The sequence below is a fragment of the Nerophis lumbriciformis genome, linkage group LG14, assembly GCF_033978685.3.
Source record: "Nerophis lumbriciformis linkage group LG14, RoL_Nlum_v2.1, whole genome shotgun sequence".
NCBI lineage: Eukaryota > Metazoa > Chordata > Actinopteri > Syngnathiformes > Syngnathidae > Nerophis > Nerophis lumbriciformis.
Window position 1 is genome coordinate 6,919,433 of NC_084561.2, and position 22,342 is coordinate 6,941,774.

A 22,342-nucleotide genomic window follows, 5' to 3' on the forward strand; every position below is an offset into this window, starting at 1 on the left:
CTCTTGTGTGTGCTTGTGAGCAATGTCAAGCTGGCATAACCAAAACCGGAAGTTATTCACTTTGGTCTGTAAAAAGCTATCCACCCAATTGGCTGTGGGAACATAATACTGACTAAAACGGAGTACAAATTGTCGTATTTTTTTTTACATTGATAAATAGCTAATTTAACAAAGTTAAGGCATTCAACTTTATCAAGTAGGTATAGCTTTATTTTGAAATATCTCCCTTGTAAGTTTCCTGTTAAGTCGTCCAACTTGACAATACGTAACGCTCCAACAGAAGGTTCGCCAGGTTGACGTGAAGTACATCAAGTCGTCGTCTCGACACACGCAGGGATTAACAACGCCGTCGTAAAGGAGCAGTTTGTTTGTTTTGTTATGAGAAGAAGCGGCTGGTTGTCTTAGGACTGTGGTAAATAACACCCGCAACGCTACTTTGTTTGCACTAATAAGATCATGTTTGCTTGTAGCATGTAGCTAGCTTAACCGGCTAGCTTGTGTCCTTCCGCTCGTTTAAAGTGTTATAATTGTCTGGGAAACCGAGATTATTTCATGTATACAACGCTTGAAAACGGGTTATATTGTTGCTAATGCCTTCAAAGTTTCGTGAAAGCGCTACTTGTTTACATCTGTGGCCAGTTAATGGGCAAGCTACTTGGAAAATGTAGTAAGCAAATCTCCCAAGTTACTTTCCAATACAAGTAGCTAAGCTAATTGTAGCAAGCTACACGACAAACTACACAGTAAAAGTAGCTTGCTACATTTAACGACATTTATATTATATATGAGGGCGATATGGCCTTTTATAAATATCTCGATATTTTTTAGGCCATGTCACGGTACACGATATATATCTCGATATTTTTATGCCATGTCACGATACACGATATATATCTCGATATTTCTTAGGCCATGTCACGATACACGATATATATCTCGATATTTTTAGGCTATGTGACCATACACGTTATATATCTCGATATTTTTAGGCCATGTCACGATACACGATATATATCTTGATATTTTTAAGCCATGTCACGATACACAATATATATCTCGATATTTTTAGGCCATGTCACGATACACGATATATATCTCGATATTTTTAGGCCGTGTCACGATACACGCTATATATATCTCGATACTTTTTAGGCCATGTCACGATATATATCTCGATATTTTTTAGGCCATGTCACGATACACGATATATATCTCGATATTTTTAGACCATGTCACGATACACGATATATATCTCGATATATTTTTAGACCATGTCACGATACACGATATATATATCTGGATATTTTTTAGGCCATGTCACGATACACAATATGTCTCTCGATATTTTTAAGCCATGTCACAATACTCGATATATATCTCGATATTTTTTTAGGCCATGCCACGATACACGATATATATATCTGGATATTTTTTAGGCCATGTCACAATACACAATATGTATCTCGATATTTTTAAGCCATGTCACGATACACGATATATATCTCGATATTTTTAGGCCATGTCACAATACACAATATGTATCTCGATATTTTTAAGCCATGTCACGATACACGATATATATCTCGATATTTTTTTAGGCCATGTCACGATACACGATATATATCTCGCTATTTTTTTAGGCCATGTCACGATACACGATATATATATCTGGATATTTTTTAGGCCATGTCACGATACACAATATGTATCTCGATATTTTTAAGCCATGTCACGATACACGATATATATCTCGATATATTTTTAGGCCATGCCACGATACACGATATATATATCTGGATATTTTTAAGCCATGTCACGATACACAATATATATCTCGATATTTTTAGGCCATGTCACGATACCCAATATGTATCTCGATATTTTTAAGCCATGTCACGATACACGATATATATCTCGATATTTCTTAGGCCATGTCATGATACACGATATATATGTCGATATTTTTAGGCCATGTCACGATACACGATATATATGTCGATATTTTTAAGCCATGTCACGATACACGATATATATCTTGATATTTTTAGGCCATGTCACGATACACGATATATATCTCGATATTTCTTAGGCCATGTCACGATACACGATATATATGTCGATATTTTTAGGCCATGTCAAGATACACGATATATATCTTGATATTTTTAGGCCATGTCACGATACACGATATATATCTCGGTATTTTTAGGCCATGTCACGATACACGATGTATATCTCGATATTTTTAGGCCATGTCACGATACACGATATATATCTCGATATTTTTTCGGCCATGTCACGATACACAATATATATATCGATATTTTTTAGCCATGTCACGATACACGATATATATCTCAATATTTTTTTAGGCCATGTCACGATACACGATATATATCTCGATATTTTTAAGCCATGTCACGATACACTATATATATCTCGATATTTTTTAGGCCATGTCACGATACACGATATATATCTCGGTATTTTTAGGCCATGTCACGATACACGATATATATCTCGATATTTTTAGGCCATGTCACGATACACGATATATATCTCGATATTTTTAAGCCATGTCACGATACACAATATATATCTCGATATTTTTAGGGCATGTCACGATACACGATATATATCTCAATATTTTTTAGGCCATGTCACGATACACAATATATATCTAAATATTTTTAGGCCATGTCACGATACACGATATATATCTCGATATTTTGCCTTAGCCTTGAATTAACACTTGATGCATATAATCACACCAGTATGATGATTCTATGTGTCATTATTATGTAAACTCAAAGTTATTATTACTTTTTTTGGTTCTTTGTTGTTGCTATTTTTGTATTACAACATTTTATTATTTGATCATGTTGTACTGCATTGTAATCTTTTGTTTTGTGATTGTGTGATGTTTTTTGCCTGGACCCCAGGAAGAATAGTCTCCATTGCTGTGTAGACTAAAGGGGATCCTTAATAAACTAAACTAAACTAAACTACATTAAAACATTCTTGTTGATAATGCATTAATATATGCTCATTTTAAACTTTCATGCAGAGAGGGAAACCACAACTAAGTCAATTGAGCAAAAGTGTATTTATTAAACAGTTATTAAGCAGTGGCACAAACATTCATGTCATTTCCAAAACAGAAAGTGCAAGATTGTCAGAGACATTTTAAAACAAGCTATTAGTGCACTTTTGTGCATGATGTCACTAAGATGACATATGAAAACAACACTAAATTAAAGGTAACTTTTTGTACAGAACGCCACAACAATAGTTTAAAACAAATAAAGTGCATTTTTGTGCATGATGTCACACAAGATAATTCAATAACTGTCAAATAAAAATGAGCTGCATAATAGGACATCAAATAGTGTATGTCCTTCACTATGTGGTAGGTTCCTGCGGACGTTATCTCCTTCTGTTGTTGACTATTTTTTTTTCATACGGTGTTGATGTGGAAATGGTTGCTTCGGCATTTTGTGGGTGTGGCACTGAACGGAGATGTTGACATGCGGAGTTGCAAGCACTCCTCATTCTCTAGCGGGTGACTTTTCAAATGATGCTAAAAATTAGCAGTAGGTGCTACTTTTTGTAGCAACGCTTTTGCCGCATACTTGTTCAACATCTTCCCGCTTGAAGCCAAACCACCGCCAGACGATGGACTCCCTGCTGTTTTTCTTGGGAATTAAATCTTCCTTCATTTGGTACCAGATTCGCACCTTCTCTCGATCGTATTACCACTTGAACCCATACTTGCCAACCCTCCCGAATTTTCCGGGAGACTCCCGAAATTCAGCGCCTCTCCCGAAAAGCTCCCGGGACAAATATTCTCCCGAAAATCTCCCGATTTTCAGCCGGAGCTGGAAGCCACGCCCCCTCCAGCTCCATGTGGACCTGAGTGAGGACAGCCTTTTTTCATGACGGGAGGACAACAGGGTGACAAGAACTAAATCATCCAGACTAGAGATAAATTGTATTAATTAAATATATTTATTAATTTAAAAAAAAAAAAAAAAAAAAAATTTTTTACTATATTTTGCTAAAAACATCAAAATTAATTGTATTTTTATTTGTATTTTTTCGTGACCCCTTATTACATCCAGCCATAGAATTATACATTAAAATAAACATATTTCAAATAATTGATTTTAAATTATCATAATAATTAATTTAAAATGACCATATTTAATTATTAAAATAATTGCTTGTTTATCAACAACTTTAGCATTTTATTCATTACATTTTGAAACTCTCAGAAGCCAAGTTATGTTATATTCCTTAATATTTATTTATGCAAGTTTGAAGTATTATCTAAACACAGCTTTGTTTGCATATTTTCAGGATGTAGATATATATATCTATATATATATATAGATATCTATATATCTATATATGTATAAGTATATATATATAAGTATATATATATATATATATATATATATATATATGTATATATATGTCTTAATAAGGTTATCCAAAAAATAGTGCTCGATACCGTAGTAGAGCGCAATATATGTATGTGTGGGAAAAAAATCACAAGACTATTTCATCTCTACAGGCCTGTTTCATGAGGGGGGGTACCCTCAACCATCAGGAGAATCTCCTGATGATTGATGGTACCCCCCTCATGAAACAGGCCTGTAGAGATGAAATAGTCTTGTGATTTTTTTCCCACACATACATATATATGTATATATATATATATATATATATATATATGTATGAAATACTTGACTTGGTGAATTCTAGCTGTCAATATACTCCTCCCCTCTTAACCACGCCCCCAACCACGCCCCGCCCCACCCCCCACCACGCCCCCACCCCCCACCTCCCGAAATCGGAGGTCTCAAGGTTGGCAAGTACCGGTATGCTTGAACCACTCCGCTAGCATCATAGCTAACGTTACCCATGCCGTAACAGTTGTTGTCAATAAACAACAGTTGGCTTCATTTAGGTTTATGAATACTTATACAATGGTAAAAATGTACTATTTTGTTAAAACGGCTAATGGGCACAATGGGCTCTTAAGTTGCCACTCTATAATCCTCTAGTGCGGTGTGGTTACTGTGACCTCTATGTGTGTTTCCAGTCCACAGACCATGGCGGCGGTTCCTCCACTTCTACGGACCGACTCGGCCCGGGGAGAGTTTTCTCCCTTGAAGCATTTTGTGGTGGCCAAGAAGACGATCAGCGGCGTGTTCGAGCAGCTACTCAATTACGTGACGGAGACCTCGAAGTTTGTGGAGGGTAAGATGCCTAACTTGGTCGTCGTCTGTCAAAGGAGGGACACCATCCGTTGTTCTGCCAACCTTTTAGAAGGCAATGAAATAAGCGATTGTGCAGGAGTCATGACCTGTATCTATTTACTCAATTCAAGATAATCATTTTTTTGTCGACTTTTTTGCTATCGGAATTTAGTCGCAAGTGTTTAAGCAGGATCTTATGTTTTTTCCAACAGAAACATGTGAGAACAAAGCTCTGGAGAAAATCGCAAGTCTGGATCAAAAGTTTGAGATCCAGGCGTATGCAGAGAAGCTTGCTGTCATCAAGGAGGTGCTGGCTCGCAGACACATGAAAGTGGCCTTTTTTGGCAGGTAAATGCACTCATAACCGCAATTTAATATAATATTCAAAGTCTGAAATTAGTGAGTAAACAGTCAAAATAATCGGGATGCAGAATTGTTTTTTTTCCAAACTAAAAACTGATTTTTTTAAAATATAGATTTAATAATAATAATAATAGATTTTATTTGTAAAAAGCACTTTACATTGAGTAAACAACCTCAAAGTGCTACACTGTATTAAAAAATACAAATAAAAAGATAATAAAAAAAAAATAGAACAGCCAAATAGCTAGAACTAGTAGGCATATATAAAAAAAAAAAAGGCTTTTTTAAAAAGAAGGGTTTTTAAGCTTTTTTTTTTTTTTTTAAAGCATCCACAGTCTGTGGTGCCCTCAGGTGGTCAGGGAGAGCGTTCCATTTAATTGTGGTTTATGCGCACCTCTCTTTGGGGCCGCTTTTTTTTTTGCTGCAGGCGTTCAAAACACTGTCGTAGCGAAGCTGGCGTTTCAGGTGGCTGATATGTTGAAGTGTGATGTTTTTTTTCCTTCTGTTGCGAGATGTTTGCAGAACATTTGTGTTCCCCTTGAGCAGTGAAGAAGTCCCAAACGGTCAACGCCATGTTTCTGTACAACCGTGATTCCCAATTATTTTCTGTTAGCCCCAAGGAAGAAGAAAACATTTACGCCCCCTTCCACTCTCTGTCGCGACTATAGATAGTATTATTTATCTATAAAGTTGTTATAAGTCCACTTCTGCATAACATTGTGTCAGGTTCAAACACTGATGACATCTATTAAACAAGATAAGAAACAAGAAATTAAAAGAGAGACAGAACTAAATTTGGCTCAATTTGAGGAGAGACGTCTGGGCTGTACTCTTTTACAGTCTCCAGCACGCTCTGGCGAAAGATTGTACGCTGCCTCTTTTATTTGGACTTTCCCTGATTACATGGCACTGACTTTCTAAGGGACGTGGGTCGTAAACAGCCATCGCCTTTGGTTACAGAACAGTTCAAAGAAAAGGTCGTAAAAGAGTTCACAGAAAAGGTCGTAAAAGAGTTCACAGAAAAGGTCGTAAAACAGTTCACAGAAAAGGTCGCTTGGAGGGGAGTCTGGTCCTGCTTCCTCTCCGCTTTTGTAGTTCTTGGGTCAAGACAATCTCTTTCTGTTGATTACAATGCATGAAAGAAGCAGAACACCTTCATGTTGCTTCCCATCCTACACAGCGGAGTTTTACAAGCCTTCTGCTTGGTAGGTTCAAAGACAGCTTTTGTCTGCTCGCCGGGAACTCATTGAAAACACAAAGTTTTGTGGTAACTTAGATACAATTATTCTAACACTTTGTGCCCTTTTTTAACATTAAATAAAAAAAACTTAACAATGTTCTTTAGTCTGCAACAGAAAATATTCAAAGTGCATCAATTTGCCTGAAATTAAAAAGAAATATATCCGTATTTAAACTACAAACATTTTTTGACCAACTTGAATAATTTGATACTGAAACATAAAATTAAATAAACCCAATCTGAGATTGATCACCAATTTAGGAGCACAATATATAAAGCACTTTAACCTACAAAACAAAAATGAATCAAATGTTTTTTTAAATCGAAATGAAGAAGTCAGGATTAATGGCTACTACAATGAGCACCTTTTGTAGTGCACAGCTTTTCGAAGTGGGTTTGAAGCATGATACTGATAAAGCATTTACCCGGGGTCACACGTGCCCGCCCCACTATTTGACAGGTCTGCAGGTAGGTACGAGAATCAGAAGTGCTTGAATTTTCTTACAGCCCAGTACGGGTACTCCCGCTTTATTTTTTAATAACAGTCATTTTAATGTAATTGGATTTACCTGTATGATGTCATAATTCTTAGTATTTATCATTGACCCCTCCAAAATATACTCCAGGAAATATATATTTTTCCGGCTTCAGCTTCACGGAAGAAATCCTCAAAGAGATTTGTCGTTGTGACTCCTTTTTCACTTTATTGACTTGAATTCCTTAATATGAGTTTATCTGAGATGCTACATAGTGGCGGAACATGGCTACACTGCTTTTTGAATTCCGCATTGTGCACTTCCAGGACGAGTAACGGTAAAAGCACAGTGGTCAACGCCATGCTGAGGGACCGCGTGCTGCCCAGCGGTATTGGCCACACCACCAATTGCTTCCTGAGCGTGGAGGGCACCGATGAGGACAAGGCCTACCTCAAGACTGAGGGCTCGGACGAGGAGAAGAGCATCAAGGTCATTGTTTTCATACATCTGTAAATGCACTGCCTCCTTGAGGAGACACTCAAACAAATATGAGTCCGGAGCATACTTTACAGAAATATCCTAACATATTATTTTTGGTATCTTTATATTAAATCATTATCTTATTCCAACACTTGTTGTAGGAAGCTTGTTATTGTTTCCTCCCTGGAAGCAAGACAACCAGTTTGACTTGATTAAATTATTAAAGCTGCATTTTTGCACTGCTACAGGCAAAAATAATTGTATTTGGACGTTCAGTTTACTAAATTAACACTTATTACAGGGTTTCTGCGGGCCATCAAAACGCATTAAAAGTCATTAAATGAATTGTGTGAAAATTCAGGTCTTAAACGGCATTAAAAAGCATTACGTAGATAGATAGATAGTACTTTGATTCCTTCAGCAGAGTTCCCTCAGGAAAATTAAAGTGTATACCATATTTTCCGCACCATAAGGCGCCCTGGGTTATAAGCCGCGCCTTCAATGAACGGCATATTTCAAAACTTTGTCCACCTATAAGCCGCCCCGTGTTGGAAGCCGCATCTAACTGCGCTAAAGGAATGTCAAAAAAACAGTCAGATAGGTCAGTCAAACTTTAATAATATATTAAAAACCAGCGTTCTAACAACTCTGTTCACTCCCAAAATGTACGCAAATGTGCAATCACAAACATACGTATATCAACATGGACAGAGCTGCGTGAAAAAAGCCACCCGGCCTCTTCGCGTAAACTTAAACTTACCTTAACCACTCGCTCATCTTTTCTTCATCCATCCCTTCGAGTTAGCTTTTATGATGACGCCGGCTGGAAAGGTCTCTTTTGGCAAGGTCTTCCTTTTGAATATCACCATGGGTGGAAGTTTCTGGCCATTAGCATGGCAAGCTAGAACCACAGTGAAGGATGACTTCTCATTCCCTGTGGTGCGAATATTCACCGTACGTGCTCCCGTTGTATCCACAGTGCGGTTCACAGGAATATCAGTTGCTGTGAAATAGTAATCCGTGTGCGGATGGAGAGATTGCGTCTTTTCATGAACCGGATCCTTGTCGCTTAGTAGGAGCCATTTTGTGGTCTTTACAGATGTAAACACACAAAGGAAATGAAACGTACGGTGATATCCGCGCGCTTTTTCTTCTTCTACGCGGGCGGGTGGTTGCTTACAGTAGAAGAAGAAGCGCTTCCTGTTCTATGGGGGCGGGTGCTTACCTTGGCGGTTGCTTGCGTAGAAGAAGAAGCGCTTCCTGTTCTACCGGGAAAAAAGATGGCAGCTGTTTACCGAAGTTGCGAGACCGAAACTTTATGAAAATGAATCTTAATATTTATCCATATATAAAGCGCACCGGGTTAAAAGGCGCACTGTCAGCTTTTGAGAAAATTTGTGGTTTTTAGGTGCGGCTAATAGTGCGGAAAATACGGTATATAAAGTATATATAAAGTGCACCTGTATATAAGCCGCACCCACTAAATTTTTAGAAGAAACAAATATTTTTCTATATATTAGCCGCTCCAGACTATAAGCCGCAGATATACCGTATTTTTCGGAGTATAAGTCGCTCCGGAGTATAAATCGCACCGGCCGAAAATGCATAATAAAGAAGGAAAAAAACATATGTAAGTCGCACTGGAGTATAAATTGCATTTTTTGGGGACATTTATTTGATGAAACCCACCACCAAGAATAGACATTTGAAAGGCAATTTAAAATAAATAAAGAATAGCGAACAACAGGCTGAATAAGTGTACGTTATATGAGGCATAAATAACCAACTGGTATGTTAACGTAGCATATTATGGTAAGAGTCATTCAAATAACTATAACATATAGAACATGCTATACGTTTACCAAACAATCTGTCACTCCTAATTGCTAAATCCCATGAAATCTTATAAGTCTAGTTTCTTACGTGAATGAGCTAAATAATATTATTTGATATTTTACGGTAATGTGTTAATAATTTCACACATAAGTCGCCCCTAAATAAAAGTCGCACCACCGGCTAAACTATGAAAAAAACTGCGACTTATAGTCCGAAAAATATGGTAGACGTTATTTACACAGAAATATTTTGTGAATGTTTATTTACATACCCGGTACCTTTGTTGAATCCAAACAATGTCTGTAACAAGGCAGTAAAACGATTGGTCAAACAAAACAGAAGTCATCGTTTTGGTGAATTTACGAAACTGAAGCAATACAAAAAAAATGTCATTCTAAGTTAATAATACTAACAAAGACACTCGTAAACGTGTAAGCATGTTAGCGAATGCTAACAACGCTGGCTTCATTAGCACATACAAATATGCATGAAAACATTCCTACAGACATCACAAATGGGAAGGTTTAGTAAGTAAGAGGTGTTTTAGTTATATTGTAAAACTTGCTTGGAGGGATGAGTGAATAATCCATACGAGTAATAACGCTATGGATGGCTAGAAGACAGAACGGCACTTTTACTTCCGGTTGAAAGCTCAGTCTAAACAGAATGGCAATGCAGCACCTGCAGGCAGTGAACTCATCCCAAGAGATAACACCATAGCACAAATAATAACTGACCCAGTTTTTCCATATGGGGAAAAAACTGCCCTTCAAAATATGCAATATTTAATGAAGTGAAATTTTTGCGAACAAAGATTGAGTCCATTTTATTTTTGTTTGTTTACTCATTTAGGATAATGAAGTTATTGACCTTCCAATTAAGAGTAAATAAATACTACAGTAATGAAAATATTTATTGCGTTTGAAAGGGTCACTATTATATATAATGATTACATTGGTGCTTAATTTGGTCAGTTATTGTAAACTTTTTAACTGTTCAATATTATCATTGTCAAATGCTAACAGTTTTGTCTACACAGACAATTGTATGCTTTTGACTATACGTACAGTATAATAACCATCTGCAGTTGGACATGGACATGAAATTGCATTAAAAAGCATTAAATTAGATTTGCTGACACCTGCAGAAACCCAGGATTAACATATCCATACATCTTCTCATTGTCTACCTGCTCACATATTTACGGTCACAGGTAAGCCACAGCCTACCGTAAGACAAACACTTTCTACGTTTCCATGCATGAAATCAATCTGATTCCTCTAATAATTCAGCAATTAATAAGCATCCTACAACCCATGAAAACATCTTAATTTGATCGTGTTCGGCTTTTGAGAAAATGCGCCAGTCCCAGAAGTAGGTGCCGTTCAATAAAAACATAGGCAACAACTTGAATAAAGAGGGGACTTTATTAGTTTCACAAATTAAAAGAACAGAACATTTTTAAGTGCATCGATTAGAGAATAAAAATAAACAGATTTATTTAAAAAGGTAGCCAAGGAAATGGAGAATGCCAGCTTCTTTCGGACTCTCGAACAAAACCGAGTGAGATGGAAGAGAAGCAGGTGTATTAGGCAAAAAAGGAAACGTACACAAACCTCTTCACGCTAAATATGGACCAAAACTGATACCGCGCTATTTTTAGTTTAAAAACCCCTATCCGATATATACGGGTATATTACAAAAAACATTCAAAGTGCTTAAGATTGCCTCAGTTTTTTATGACTGTTGAGAGTACCGGTACTCAGTATTTTTGATGTAAGTAATAATGTAATGCGTTGTTTATTCTTTAAAAAGCAGTCGCTGACCAAAGCATTGCTTACTTAGGGGTTGAAAAGTCGGCACGGCGCGGCATATTTTTTTCAAGTTTGAAGCGCAGCGTGTCATCGTGCGCCATTGTGTGTCAGAGAAGCCTCCATAAACACGCAGGGGGCGGGGCTGAGCTAAAGAGGATGCCCTGTGCATCGCCTGTCAGGCGCAGAGAAGAGCAAACGGCCGTAACAAAGGCACATCAAGAGATACCGGTATGGCTACATTTGTGCAATTTAAACTCTGTAATTCGCATAAAAAGCAAGCTTGGACCCAACAATAGCATCCATCATTCGAAGCGGTATCAGAGCTCGAACGAAAGGCCTTTTCCTTCGGACTTGAAACTCCTTCCATCAATCTACGGAGATTATTGATTCAATAGTTTTCTTTCCATTCACCGTCCGGAAATTCCTTCAAAACAACTCTCTCCCACTAGTCTTTGCTTCACACTCCGCATCCAATCCAGCAATTCCGAGACCTCCTTGGTATTAGTTTCATGTTCGTAGGGTAGTCTATGGTAATTTTTTGATGCTGTATACTATTCAACATTAGCACAGCCTTTGGAGACGTAATATTTGTAATCAGGTGCAACAAGAGCTAGGTTGTCGACTTGTAAGCAGCCGCAAAGATACCTTGTTTTGGTGTAATGTCAAAGCTCAACCAGGAAAGCAACATATTAATCTGTGCTAAAAGGAAACAAGCGCCCCCAAGTGTACGGGAGGCACACGGCGTATGACCAATAGTCACATTTGAGAGTGTGCATGGAAACATAGTGACTCACACGCACATTGGTTTGTGCTTGTGCAACAGTCACTGAGCAAGGATGGACGCTCTGCTAGCTACATTTCCTTAAGAGTGACATGTCCATAAAGTTGTACGTTTAAAACCTTCCAGACGGTAAACCAGCTGGCCCATGCCCTGCACATGGATGAGAGTCTGGACGCCGGCTGTCTCGTTCGTGTATTTTGGCCCAAGACCAAGTGCGCCCTGCTTCGAGACGACCTGGTGCTTGTCGACAGGTAAACAGAGAGATGTTTTTGTATAAAGAAGAATCCATCCATTTTCTACCGCTTGTCCCAAGAATGTTTATTTGTATATGTTTAGTTTAATCTTTATTCGAAGGGACAATGCACAGAAACATTAAGCTCGAAGACACATATGTTCTGTTCCAGATTATAGCTAAATAGCTCATTTCCATCTGCAGTCCCTGGCTACCTAAGTTAAAGGGATACAAAAATCATGCAATAAAATTATGACAATAAAATCATAATAAAGCATGTAATCAAATTAAGAAAAGTCATAAAATGCCCTTCCATTGACACATACTTAATATACAATACAACCACACCTCCTTTACATCATCACACAAAGACAAAACATGCTCTTGTTCACATCATTCATCATTTGTAAAAACAACCATGATTTTAACAGACAGACCTCACAATTTACAACAAAAATGCTCTCATGGATAAATATAATACACATTAAGTTGATGTGTCAATCATAGTGCCCACCTTAGTGACCGTGTGAGCAGCTTTGATTACTCCAAAGCCACTTTTGAACTTCAATTGTGAATGAAGAGTAATCTGTTAGACTTTTCAAGTTTGTTGGGAGATAATTCCATTTCTTTATCACTTTATATAAAAAGGCTGATTGTGCAAAAGATGTTTTACATCTGGGTACGCTACACTGCCCCCTGGTGGAGGCTCGTGTGTTTCTTGTTGTCACAGCAAGATGTAAACTGGACAAAGTGCTTAAGTGGCGCTGGTGCAGTGTTATTTAGGATTCGATGGGCCATTGGTATTGATGCTAATCTTTGAATGTTGGCTAAATTCAACAATCTATATTTTTGGAGAACTAAACAGTGATGGTGGTGTTGTGGTTTTCGGTCAAGGATTTTTGAGCGATTGTTTGTGTAAAGTTTCCAATGTCAGTAAACAGATGGACAGGGCTTTAAAGTTATTTTTTAGGAAACATCAGACTAGTAGCAAGATAATGTTTAATGCCAATGTTCTTATTTAGCACCAAACAACATCATCGTGTTTGCATTTCAAAATATAAAAATCTCCTGGGAAAAATAGGGCATTCCTCTACATCACAATAACTCACCATCTACTCATTTTTATAATGTTTTTTTTAGCAGTTTATACATTTAACACATTGTAAGGTTTCCTCCAGAAATATTATGAACATTTAAATTAAAACAATTCTGAGATCCTTCATGTAGATTTTATAGCTGAGACATTTTTCAAGCTGGCTGACATTTCTTCCTGGATGTTACAGAAAGTATGAGAATGTGTGAGCTGCTGCCTGCTCTTCTTAGCTTATTTAATCATCTCCTATTTGTCAAGATATTTACACAAAGTTTGCATTTTTGGCAGAGATATATTTTCTGTCATCTTCATGACCATCTATCTCTGTCGCGTTATTTGATTAAACTACTACCACTAGCAACCTTATATCATGCTGCACCATCATGCAGTGTACTTAATGTAGTATTGAGTGAGGCACTGAAAGCTGTGCATGACTGGACAGTATGTAACAGACTTGTCCTTAACCTCTCAAAAACAAAAAGTATTGTATTGGGGACTAGGCAAGGGTTATCTTGTGACCCAAAGTTGGATCTGAGGCTAGGTATTTCAACAGTTCAACAGGTCAGAAGTGCCAAGCTCCTTGGAGTGATGCTGGACTGCACTCTGTCCTGGTCAAATCATATCAGTGATATAGTTACAAAGATGGGAAGGGCTGTTGGTATTTCCAGGAAATGTGCTGCTTTTGTTGATCCACCTCTTCTTTGTCAGACTGTTAATTTAGTCTTGTGTCATCTGGCCTATTGTTCTACAGTCTGGGCGTCTGCTGCAAGTGGTGAGATCAGTAAGCTCCAGATTGTCCAGAATAGGGCAGCAAGGCTGGTTCTGGGTTGTTCACTAAGAACCAATGTTAACAAAATGCATGCTTCTTTTTCCTGGCTAACAGTGCAGAACAGGTTGTCAGCTAATACTCTGATATTGTTCAAATCAGTAACCGGTAGTAAAACTCCTGCTTTTCTCATGGCCCAAATAGTTTACAGTAGCACTATACATAATATAATACCAGGGCGTCTAGTGAGGGGCATTTTGTACTCCCTCGTCCCAGGAAGAATGCTTTGCGGAAATCTTTTATTTCTGTATCGCTCTGGAATAACCTGCCTCGAATTCTCACCGGCATTGAAAGTAAACAGGTTTTTAAAAGGAAACTAATATTTTATCTGAGTCTGTAAATTAGTTTGCTTGTTGATGATTTTTGTTTGGTTTTGTATTGTGTAGTTATATTTATATGGTAATTATTATTCTGTGACTGTAAATTGTTTGCTTGTTTTCTTTTTGATGCTTTTATTTTTTTCTGTATTGTGTAGTTATAATTATATGCTTTTACTTGTAATTGTATTGAGTTTGTGGACCCCAGGAAAACTAGTGGGTTGTTGTGGCAACCAGCTATTGGGGATCCTTAATAAAAATCAAAAATCACTCCATATAAAAGTTCACTGCGCTGCTTTATTGAGCCCATAATTCCAGTGCTGCAGGCAAAGGTGGGTTTTGCAGTAAAGAAACAATACGGTACCGGTAAGACGCCGAGAAAAAAGGACAAAAACTGGATTTCTCTGGGAAAAATTGAAGTTTTGAAAGTTAAGCGATATATCGTTGCACAAAGAAGAGAAAGGGAAATACTAAATATTGTATCTGCTGATGTAGTTCTGTCAAGTGGTAAAAAAAAAGACAGATACCGATTAAAAGAGCCCGATACTGATTTACAGTAGGTCAACACCAAACATTCCTCAGAGTAGAAAAAAGTTGAGCTTCAACACATCATACCTTATCAGTTTGCTACCACAGTGTATTGAAAACCTGCTGCTTAAAGAAGCCGTCCCAAAGTCAACCGCAAAGAAAGTAAGAAAGGAGTGCTTGTTTCTTTCGACGCTGCGTTTGAAAAGTGCCAAAGTTTGCCAGATTATGACCTGAGGGCGAAAACGTGAAGTCATTATAGAAACAATGGCACTGGACAACCAGCACTTTGCCATAAATATTTACCACCAATACTGACTTTTGTCAGGACAAATCTACACTTTTGTTTCACTCTTTCTCACCTCCAAATGTTCGGTATCGGCTTGATTAAAAAAAAAGCATATTGCGCATCCCGAGTTGGTCAAACTAAAACTTCATGTTTTTAAGTGATATGTTTTTGTCTGGTAGAATAATTGCCCTGTCCTTTACCAGCCCAGGCACAGATGTCACATCGGAGTTGGACAGCTGGATAGACAAGTTTTGCTTGGACGCCGACGTCTTCGTGCTGGTGGCCAATTCCGAATCCACGCTCATGAACACGGTAATGACGGCTTTTCTTCTGTGTGGGTCCGTGTCCGCCTGTGTGAAGGGTGATGCTAAGAATAAACATGCTTACACTGACAGTCGCAGTCAGTTAGACCAGGGCTGTCAAACTTGTTTTCATTGAAGGCCACATGGCAGTTATGGCTGCCCACAAAGGACCTCTTGTAACAATAATATAAAATAAACTAGAAAATCCCCGCAAAAATTACGAGTGGCCTGCTATCTGTGTTGTGAACCTCTGGCCCTGGGTCGATCAAAGTTAAAAAGCAAGCATAAAACCAACCGGGAACCAATTAGCTTACTTGCAAGATGGCGCCATGTTTCAAAATCCATGATTTGTAGGTTTATATGAAGGAAATTAGCAAACATGCTAACGTAGAACGTTAGCATGCTAATGTAGAAGAAGTTACCATACATGAGTATGATGGCGCCATGTATCAAAATCCATGATTGGTAGGTTTATACTGAAAACCAGTAACTAGTTAGTTACTAGTTACTTTATTTCAAAAGTAACTCAGTTACTAACTCAGTTACTTACACCAAAAAGTAATGCGTTACTGTAAAAAGTAACTATTTAGTTACTTATATAAATATATCTTTTTTTTAAATATATTTTTTTAAGGCCCCCTTTAATGCCCTTTTAGCCTTCATTTCAGTACTGTTATTGCACTGGAGAATAATACAATCTGTTGATCAACTTGACATGCATTTGCATCACTGAATTTTGCTAAGCAATGTGGTTTACATACAACACACAAAGACAAAGATATGTTTCAAAGGGCCAATTTGTTTCAGGCCAGAACAAATTGACAAAACTATTTTAAATAGCTGCAACATAGCATACATAAGTAACAAACAGCATAATAACAACATACCGGCAGCTGTAAACCAAGGAAGGCACACACTACATACACAAAGCCTAACCAGGCGTTTTTTTCTCTCAAGGAATTCTGAAATAAAATCATGTCTGAAGCCCAGAACACTCTACACATTTCCCCAGTTTTAGTTTAGAGATAAGGAAAGATTGACCTGGCCCACTAGGATACCTCTTTATGTTTGTGAACTTTATAGTCTGTACATTTTGAGTGATGTGATAATTAAACACTCTAGAAGTCTAGAATGACAGAGAAACAGTATATAAGAGAATTGACAGTTTGTACCTTCAGTGATGAATGATGAGCAGAGGCAGATGCCTCGTTAAAATCCAGCCGCTGTTGCTTAGGAGGTGAAGTGTGTCTCTCTTTACTAGCTTCGTCGAAGCATGTTGCTTTTGTAGCTGTTTCAGCAGATTTGAATTGCTAGGATAGGATCTTTGATTCAAGACACAACTTACATTTAACTAAAATGTTCTTTTCTTTGTGGTCGACAAAAGAAATGTAGTGAGAATATCTCCATGTTAAGAAACTCGATTTCTGGCTCCGCCATGATGTAAACACAGAAACGCCCCTTCACACACACACACATACACAGCGTGCGCCTCTTTTCCGGTCGCCTCTTCTGCAGCGTTCCAATAAAACACACTCAGATCTTCTCAGTTTCTAGCCGATACTACATAAAAAATTACGTAAAATAACGCAGTAACGCATCATGTAGTAACGGTAACCGAGTTACTGAATATAAAAAAATAACACGTTAGATTGCTATTTACCGCCGAAAGTAACGGCGTTACTTTGTAACGCGTTAGTCCCAACACTGGGTTTATACAAAGGAAATTAATACACAATAGTGTCAAAGCGCTTTGCGTTCCTTAAAAAGGTAGAAAAGCGCTATACAAGTACGACCCATTTACCATTTACCATTTACCATGCTAGCATAAAACGTTAGCATGCTAATGTAGAAGAAGTTAGCATACTTGTACGATGACAATAAGTATCAAAATCCATGATTTTTATGTTTAAACGAACAAAGTTGGCAAAAATGGTAGCACACAAACGTCATCATACAAACACGAGCATGCAAACATTGGAGAAGTGTAACATACTCCCTAAGAAGGTGCAAGGTATTAAAATCCAAGATTTTTAAGTGCAAACATACAAAAATAGCTAAAATGCTCACATACAAAGTTAGCATGCTAACTTAGGGATGAGTTAGCATAGTTCTAAGAATGTGGCTAGTATGAAAATCACTGATTTTTAGGTGCAAACAAACAAAATGAGCTAAAATGCTTGCATAAAATGTTAACATGCTAACGTTAGCATTCAAACGTTAGCATTCTAACATAGGAAAAGTTAACATAATCCTAAAATGGTGGCAAGTACCAGAAGCCGTTGTTTAAACATACTATAATAAGTTAAAATGCTAGCACAGCAGTATTAAAAACCATGATATTACGCAATAATTTAATTATGTATTTTTTTTAGGTACACTGTAAAACATAAAATAAACAAAATGGTGGAATAAAATTCTAAAATGATGTGGCGGGCCAGTTCTGGCCTCCAGGCCCTGATTTAAACACCTGTGAGTTAGACAGTTACGCTGCCTTTGCTTGACTGGCTGATTAAATAAACCTTCCCTGCAATTATTATGAGTTAGTCAGTTATTACTGCTCGTTAACAACTCTCATACAGTGGCCAGAAGCAGAAAGCAAGCAGTGTGGTTATTTCTAACCTGGTGGCATGTGACTGACTGCCCAGGCATTCACGCAATGTGGATCTTGAGCTGGCAGGAGCTATTCACACACACATTCCTTTCCACGTCGGTCTGTGATATGGAATGATGCAGTTACATGTTCTAAACACACTTCTGCAGAGAACTGCCATGTTCGATAACACTGTCCATCTCACCCTTGCTGTCATGCAGGAAAAACACTTTTTTCACAAAGTGAACGAGCGGTTGTCAAAACCCAACATCTTCATCCTGAACAATCGTTGGGACGCCTCAGCCAATGAGCCCGAGTACATGGAGGATGTAAGTGACTCTCTTCATTGCTACCTGCTAATGTCAAAGTCAGCGCGGTTTACTGGTTTGAAAGTCAACGCCCTCATGTGATTCGCCAGGTGAGAAAGCAGCACACAGATCGTTGTGTGAATTTCCTGGTGGAGGAGCTGAAGGTGGTGGACCGCGAGCAGGCACCCAACCGCATCTTCTTCGTGTCCGCCAAAGAGGTGCTCAACTCGCGCATGCATCGAGCACAGGGCATGCCCGAGACAGGTGAGCATGCAGACTGTGTGCTTTGATTATTTTAGTCCTTCTAGTTCAGGGGTGCTCACACTTTTTCTGCAGGCGAGCTACTTTTCAATTGATCAAGTCGTGGGGATCTACCTCATTCATATATATAATTTATATTTACTTATTTATGAAATATATGTTTTTGTTAACAAGTTAAAGGTGTTTAATGATAATGCAAGCATGTTTAGAATCAGAATCAGAATCAGAATCAGCTTTATTGTCATTACACAAGGTAACGAGATTGAGGCCATTCCATACAGTGCGATGTGTGCATGCTAGAAAAACAATGTGCAAATATATAAAAATATAAAAAATGTAGAAGTGCAATGAATATGGTGTGAAATGAATATATACATGAAAAAACAAAAAAACAAAACAAAAACAGAGTGGTTGGTGGAATGGGTTATTGCACCGAAGAGAAGGCAGTTATGAGGGACAATGGGGCAGTCCGTTCAGGATGGTTATGGCCCTGGGGAAGAAGCTGTTCTTTAGCCTGTTTGTTTTGGTTTTAATGCACCTGTAGCGCTTCCCAGAGGGCAGCAGGTGGAACAGGTCAGAGCCAGGGTGGGTGCTGTCCTTGATGATGGCACTGGCTCTGTTGTTAATACATATAGTTAATATTGTTAATACATTAAAGGTGTTTAATGATAATACAAGTATGTTTAATACATATAGTTAATATTGTTAACAAGTTAAAGGTGTTTAAAGATAATGCAAGCATGTTTAACACATATAGTTAATATTGTTAACAAGTTAAAGGTGGTTAAAAATAATACAAGCATGTTTAACACAAATAGTTAATATTGTTAACAACTTAAAGGTGGTTAAAGATAATACAAGCATGTTTAACACATATAGTTAATATTGTTAACAAGTTAAAGGTGGTTAAAGATAATACAAGCATGTTTAACACATAAAGATTCCTTTCTTTCATGAAGACAAGAATATAAGTTGGTGTATTACCTGATTGTGATGACTTGCATTGATTGGAATCAGACAGTGGTGATGATAACGTCCGCATTTTCGAATGGAGGAGAAAAAAAGTCCTCCTTTCTGTCCAATACCACATGAAAGTGGTTGGTTTTTGGCATCTTATTTGTCCAGCTTCCGTACTCCTTTGTATACACTTTACAAGAAATACATTGTCGGCAAACTCCGTAGCTTGCTAGCTTGTGCACGCCAGCTTTCTGAGACTCTTATTTTGGTAGCGCAGGCAGGATGAAGCAGAGCTTTTATTGTGCAACTGTGCAGTCGGTCTTTGGAGTTTTGACGACAGGTACGGCGCCAGAGTCTGTTGAAATAAAGTGTTTCTCGCCTTCCAGTCTGTAATTTTAATGAGCTGGCAGCAGCCAGCGTCATCTCAGAAGACCCTCGGGTGCCGTGAATGTCAATCAAGTGACGAAAGTGACGTCATAGTGAAGATTTATGATCGCTCATTTTTAGGACTATTTTTTTAATGTCTGGCTGGTGATCGACTGACACACCCTCCGAGATCGACCGGTAGATCGCGATCGACGTAATGAGCACCCCTGTTCTAGTTACTTCTAGGGATGCGCGATATTTGTTTTCAAGCCGATAATGACAACTTCCTGTTTCTCACGGCTGATAACTTACTTATACACATTTATTTATGAAATGTAGATTTTAACTGTAGTCTTGGCGGCTGGCCTTTGTAGGCTTTCAAAACACCCTTGTAGTCATTCTGGCGTATAAGGTGGCTGATCAGGTTTGATGTGCTGAATTGTTTGGATTGTTTGCAGAACATTTGGTGCCACACGATCAACGGCGTGTTTGTGTACAACGAGCTCACGGGAAGTTTACAACAGGCTTTCGGCACGTAGGAGAAGGTTTTGACTGAGGATTTTCTCACTCTCAGCCCCCTACAGCACAGTTGGGGATGTAACGATTAGAATCAGAATCTGAAGAGTTTTTATTGCCAAGTGGAGGGTGCCTACGGGCCAGTTCTGTAATCACGGTGTGATAATGAGTGAACAGTAGCTGCACTATGTCAACCACTACAGTACCAATGACCTTAGTAGTCCTGAAAAAGTCCAACCTTGTAAAACCAATCCATTAAAAAAAAGGTTCTTCACTTCACATCAAAACATGAGCAATGTTGCATTTCATTCACCAGGTGGCGCTCTGGCTGAAGGCTTCCAGGAGAGATTGAAGGAGTTCCAGAGCTTTGAGAGGAGGTTTGAGGTCTGTGTGTGTGTTGACATCATCTCAGTTTGACAGTGTGACACTACCCCTGTTTGAAAGCAGAGATACAAGTCAACATGTTTGTTAAAACTCCCAGCTTGTAAAACATGAGGTAGAAAATGGAAGGTGGTCTCCAGTAGGACAATCTTACGTGGATCAAGTTCTTTCCAGCTTCCTCCATCGAGCACCTCTTCAAACAGGCTGGCTTGATCGCGGTGCTAATTCTCTCAACCTGCGTCTTCATTGTTGAAGTCTAGATTCACTAAGGCGAGGGCATCTGTTGATTTGCTTTCTTATGTTGATTTCATTTTGTTATTTGTTCAAGCTTCCAAGGTGTGTTTCATCCTTGTTACACCAGGAAATACAGCAAATATTCCATGTACAGTAGATCCCCGCTATTCTCACTTCGAGACCTCCCGCAAATAATAGATGCAGACATAAGAAATACACTCTGTGGCAGAGGTATCCAAACTACGGCCGGCGTCTTCAATTTGGCCCGCGATACGGCAAGAGTTAAATAAGCAACCTTGCCCACACTTTATACGACTTGATACACCCTTGATATTGCAAATTTGTTGCCATCATGTGGATATTGCGAGTAATTCAAGTCAATGACCGTTAATCAAGCTCTGGTTAGAACTACGCACAGCATATACTTATATGACCCACTGCAAACAACCTTCCCTAATCATGGTGACATTTTTTTAAAATTTAACCAACACGAAATGTCAAGAGACATGGTCACAAATAACAGACTTTTGTGGATATTATTAAAAAAAAGAATGTCCACGCACCATAAAAAAAAAATTCTAAATGACACCCATTTAAATCCAATAGAAAGCATGATAGGAAAAATGCAAAACTCCATGTTTGGCGTATTTTAGTTGCTTGATTTTTCTGATTGATTACAAACAAGAGGTTGTCACGAAAGTAAACAAGGTAGGAGTCCAGCTTTCACATACTTTTAATATCTATTTATATTAATTATTAATTATATATCCATTATTTTTATATAATATGTACAAATATATATGTATAGGATATATATAGATATATAGTTACTTTACATGTAGTCAGCTTTCGGCCTGGGACACATTTTTTTTAGCCCAATGCAGCCCCTAA

The 22,342-nt window shown here is 38.1% G+C and overlaps 1 protein-coding gene across 1 annotated transcript in view; it reads left to right on the forward strand.

Annotated features, from left to right (window-relative positions):
• The first annotated feature begins 264 nt into the window (after positions 1-264).
• mfn1b (mitofusin 1b) overlaps positions 265-22,342 on the forward strand; it is a 32,739-nt gene continuing 10,661 nt past the window's right edge. The window contains exons 1-9 of the mRNA XM_061976157.2: positions 265-412; positions 5,108-5,265; positions 5,477-5,612; positions 7,670-7,832; positions 12,381-12,505; positions 15,740-15,848; positions 18,650-18,757; positions 18,847-19,000; positions 21,153-21,220. Coding sequence (XP_061832141.2) covers positions 5,118-5,265; positions 5,477-5,612; positions 7,670-7,832; positions 12,381-12,505; positions 15,740-15,848; positions 18,650-18,757; positions 18,847-19,000; positions 21,153-21,220 — 1,011 coding nt within the window. The 5' untranslated portion in view covers positions 265-412; positions 5,108-5,117. The remainder of the gene's footprint in view (positions 413-5,107; positions 5,266-5,476; positions 5,613-7,669; positions 7,833-12,380; positions 12,506-15,739; positions 15,849-18,649; positions 18,758-18,846; positions 19,001-21,152; positions 21,221-22,342) is intronic.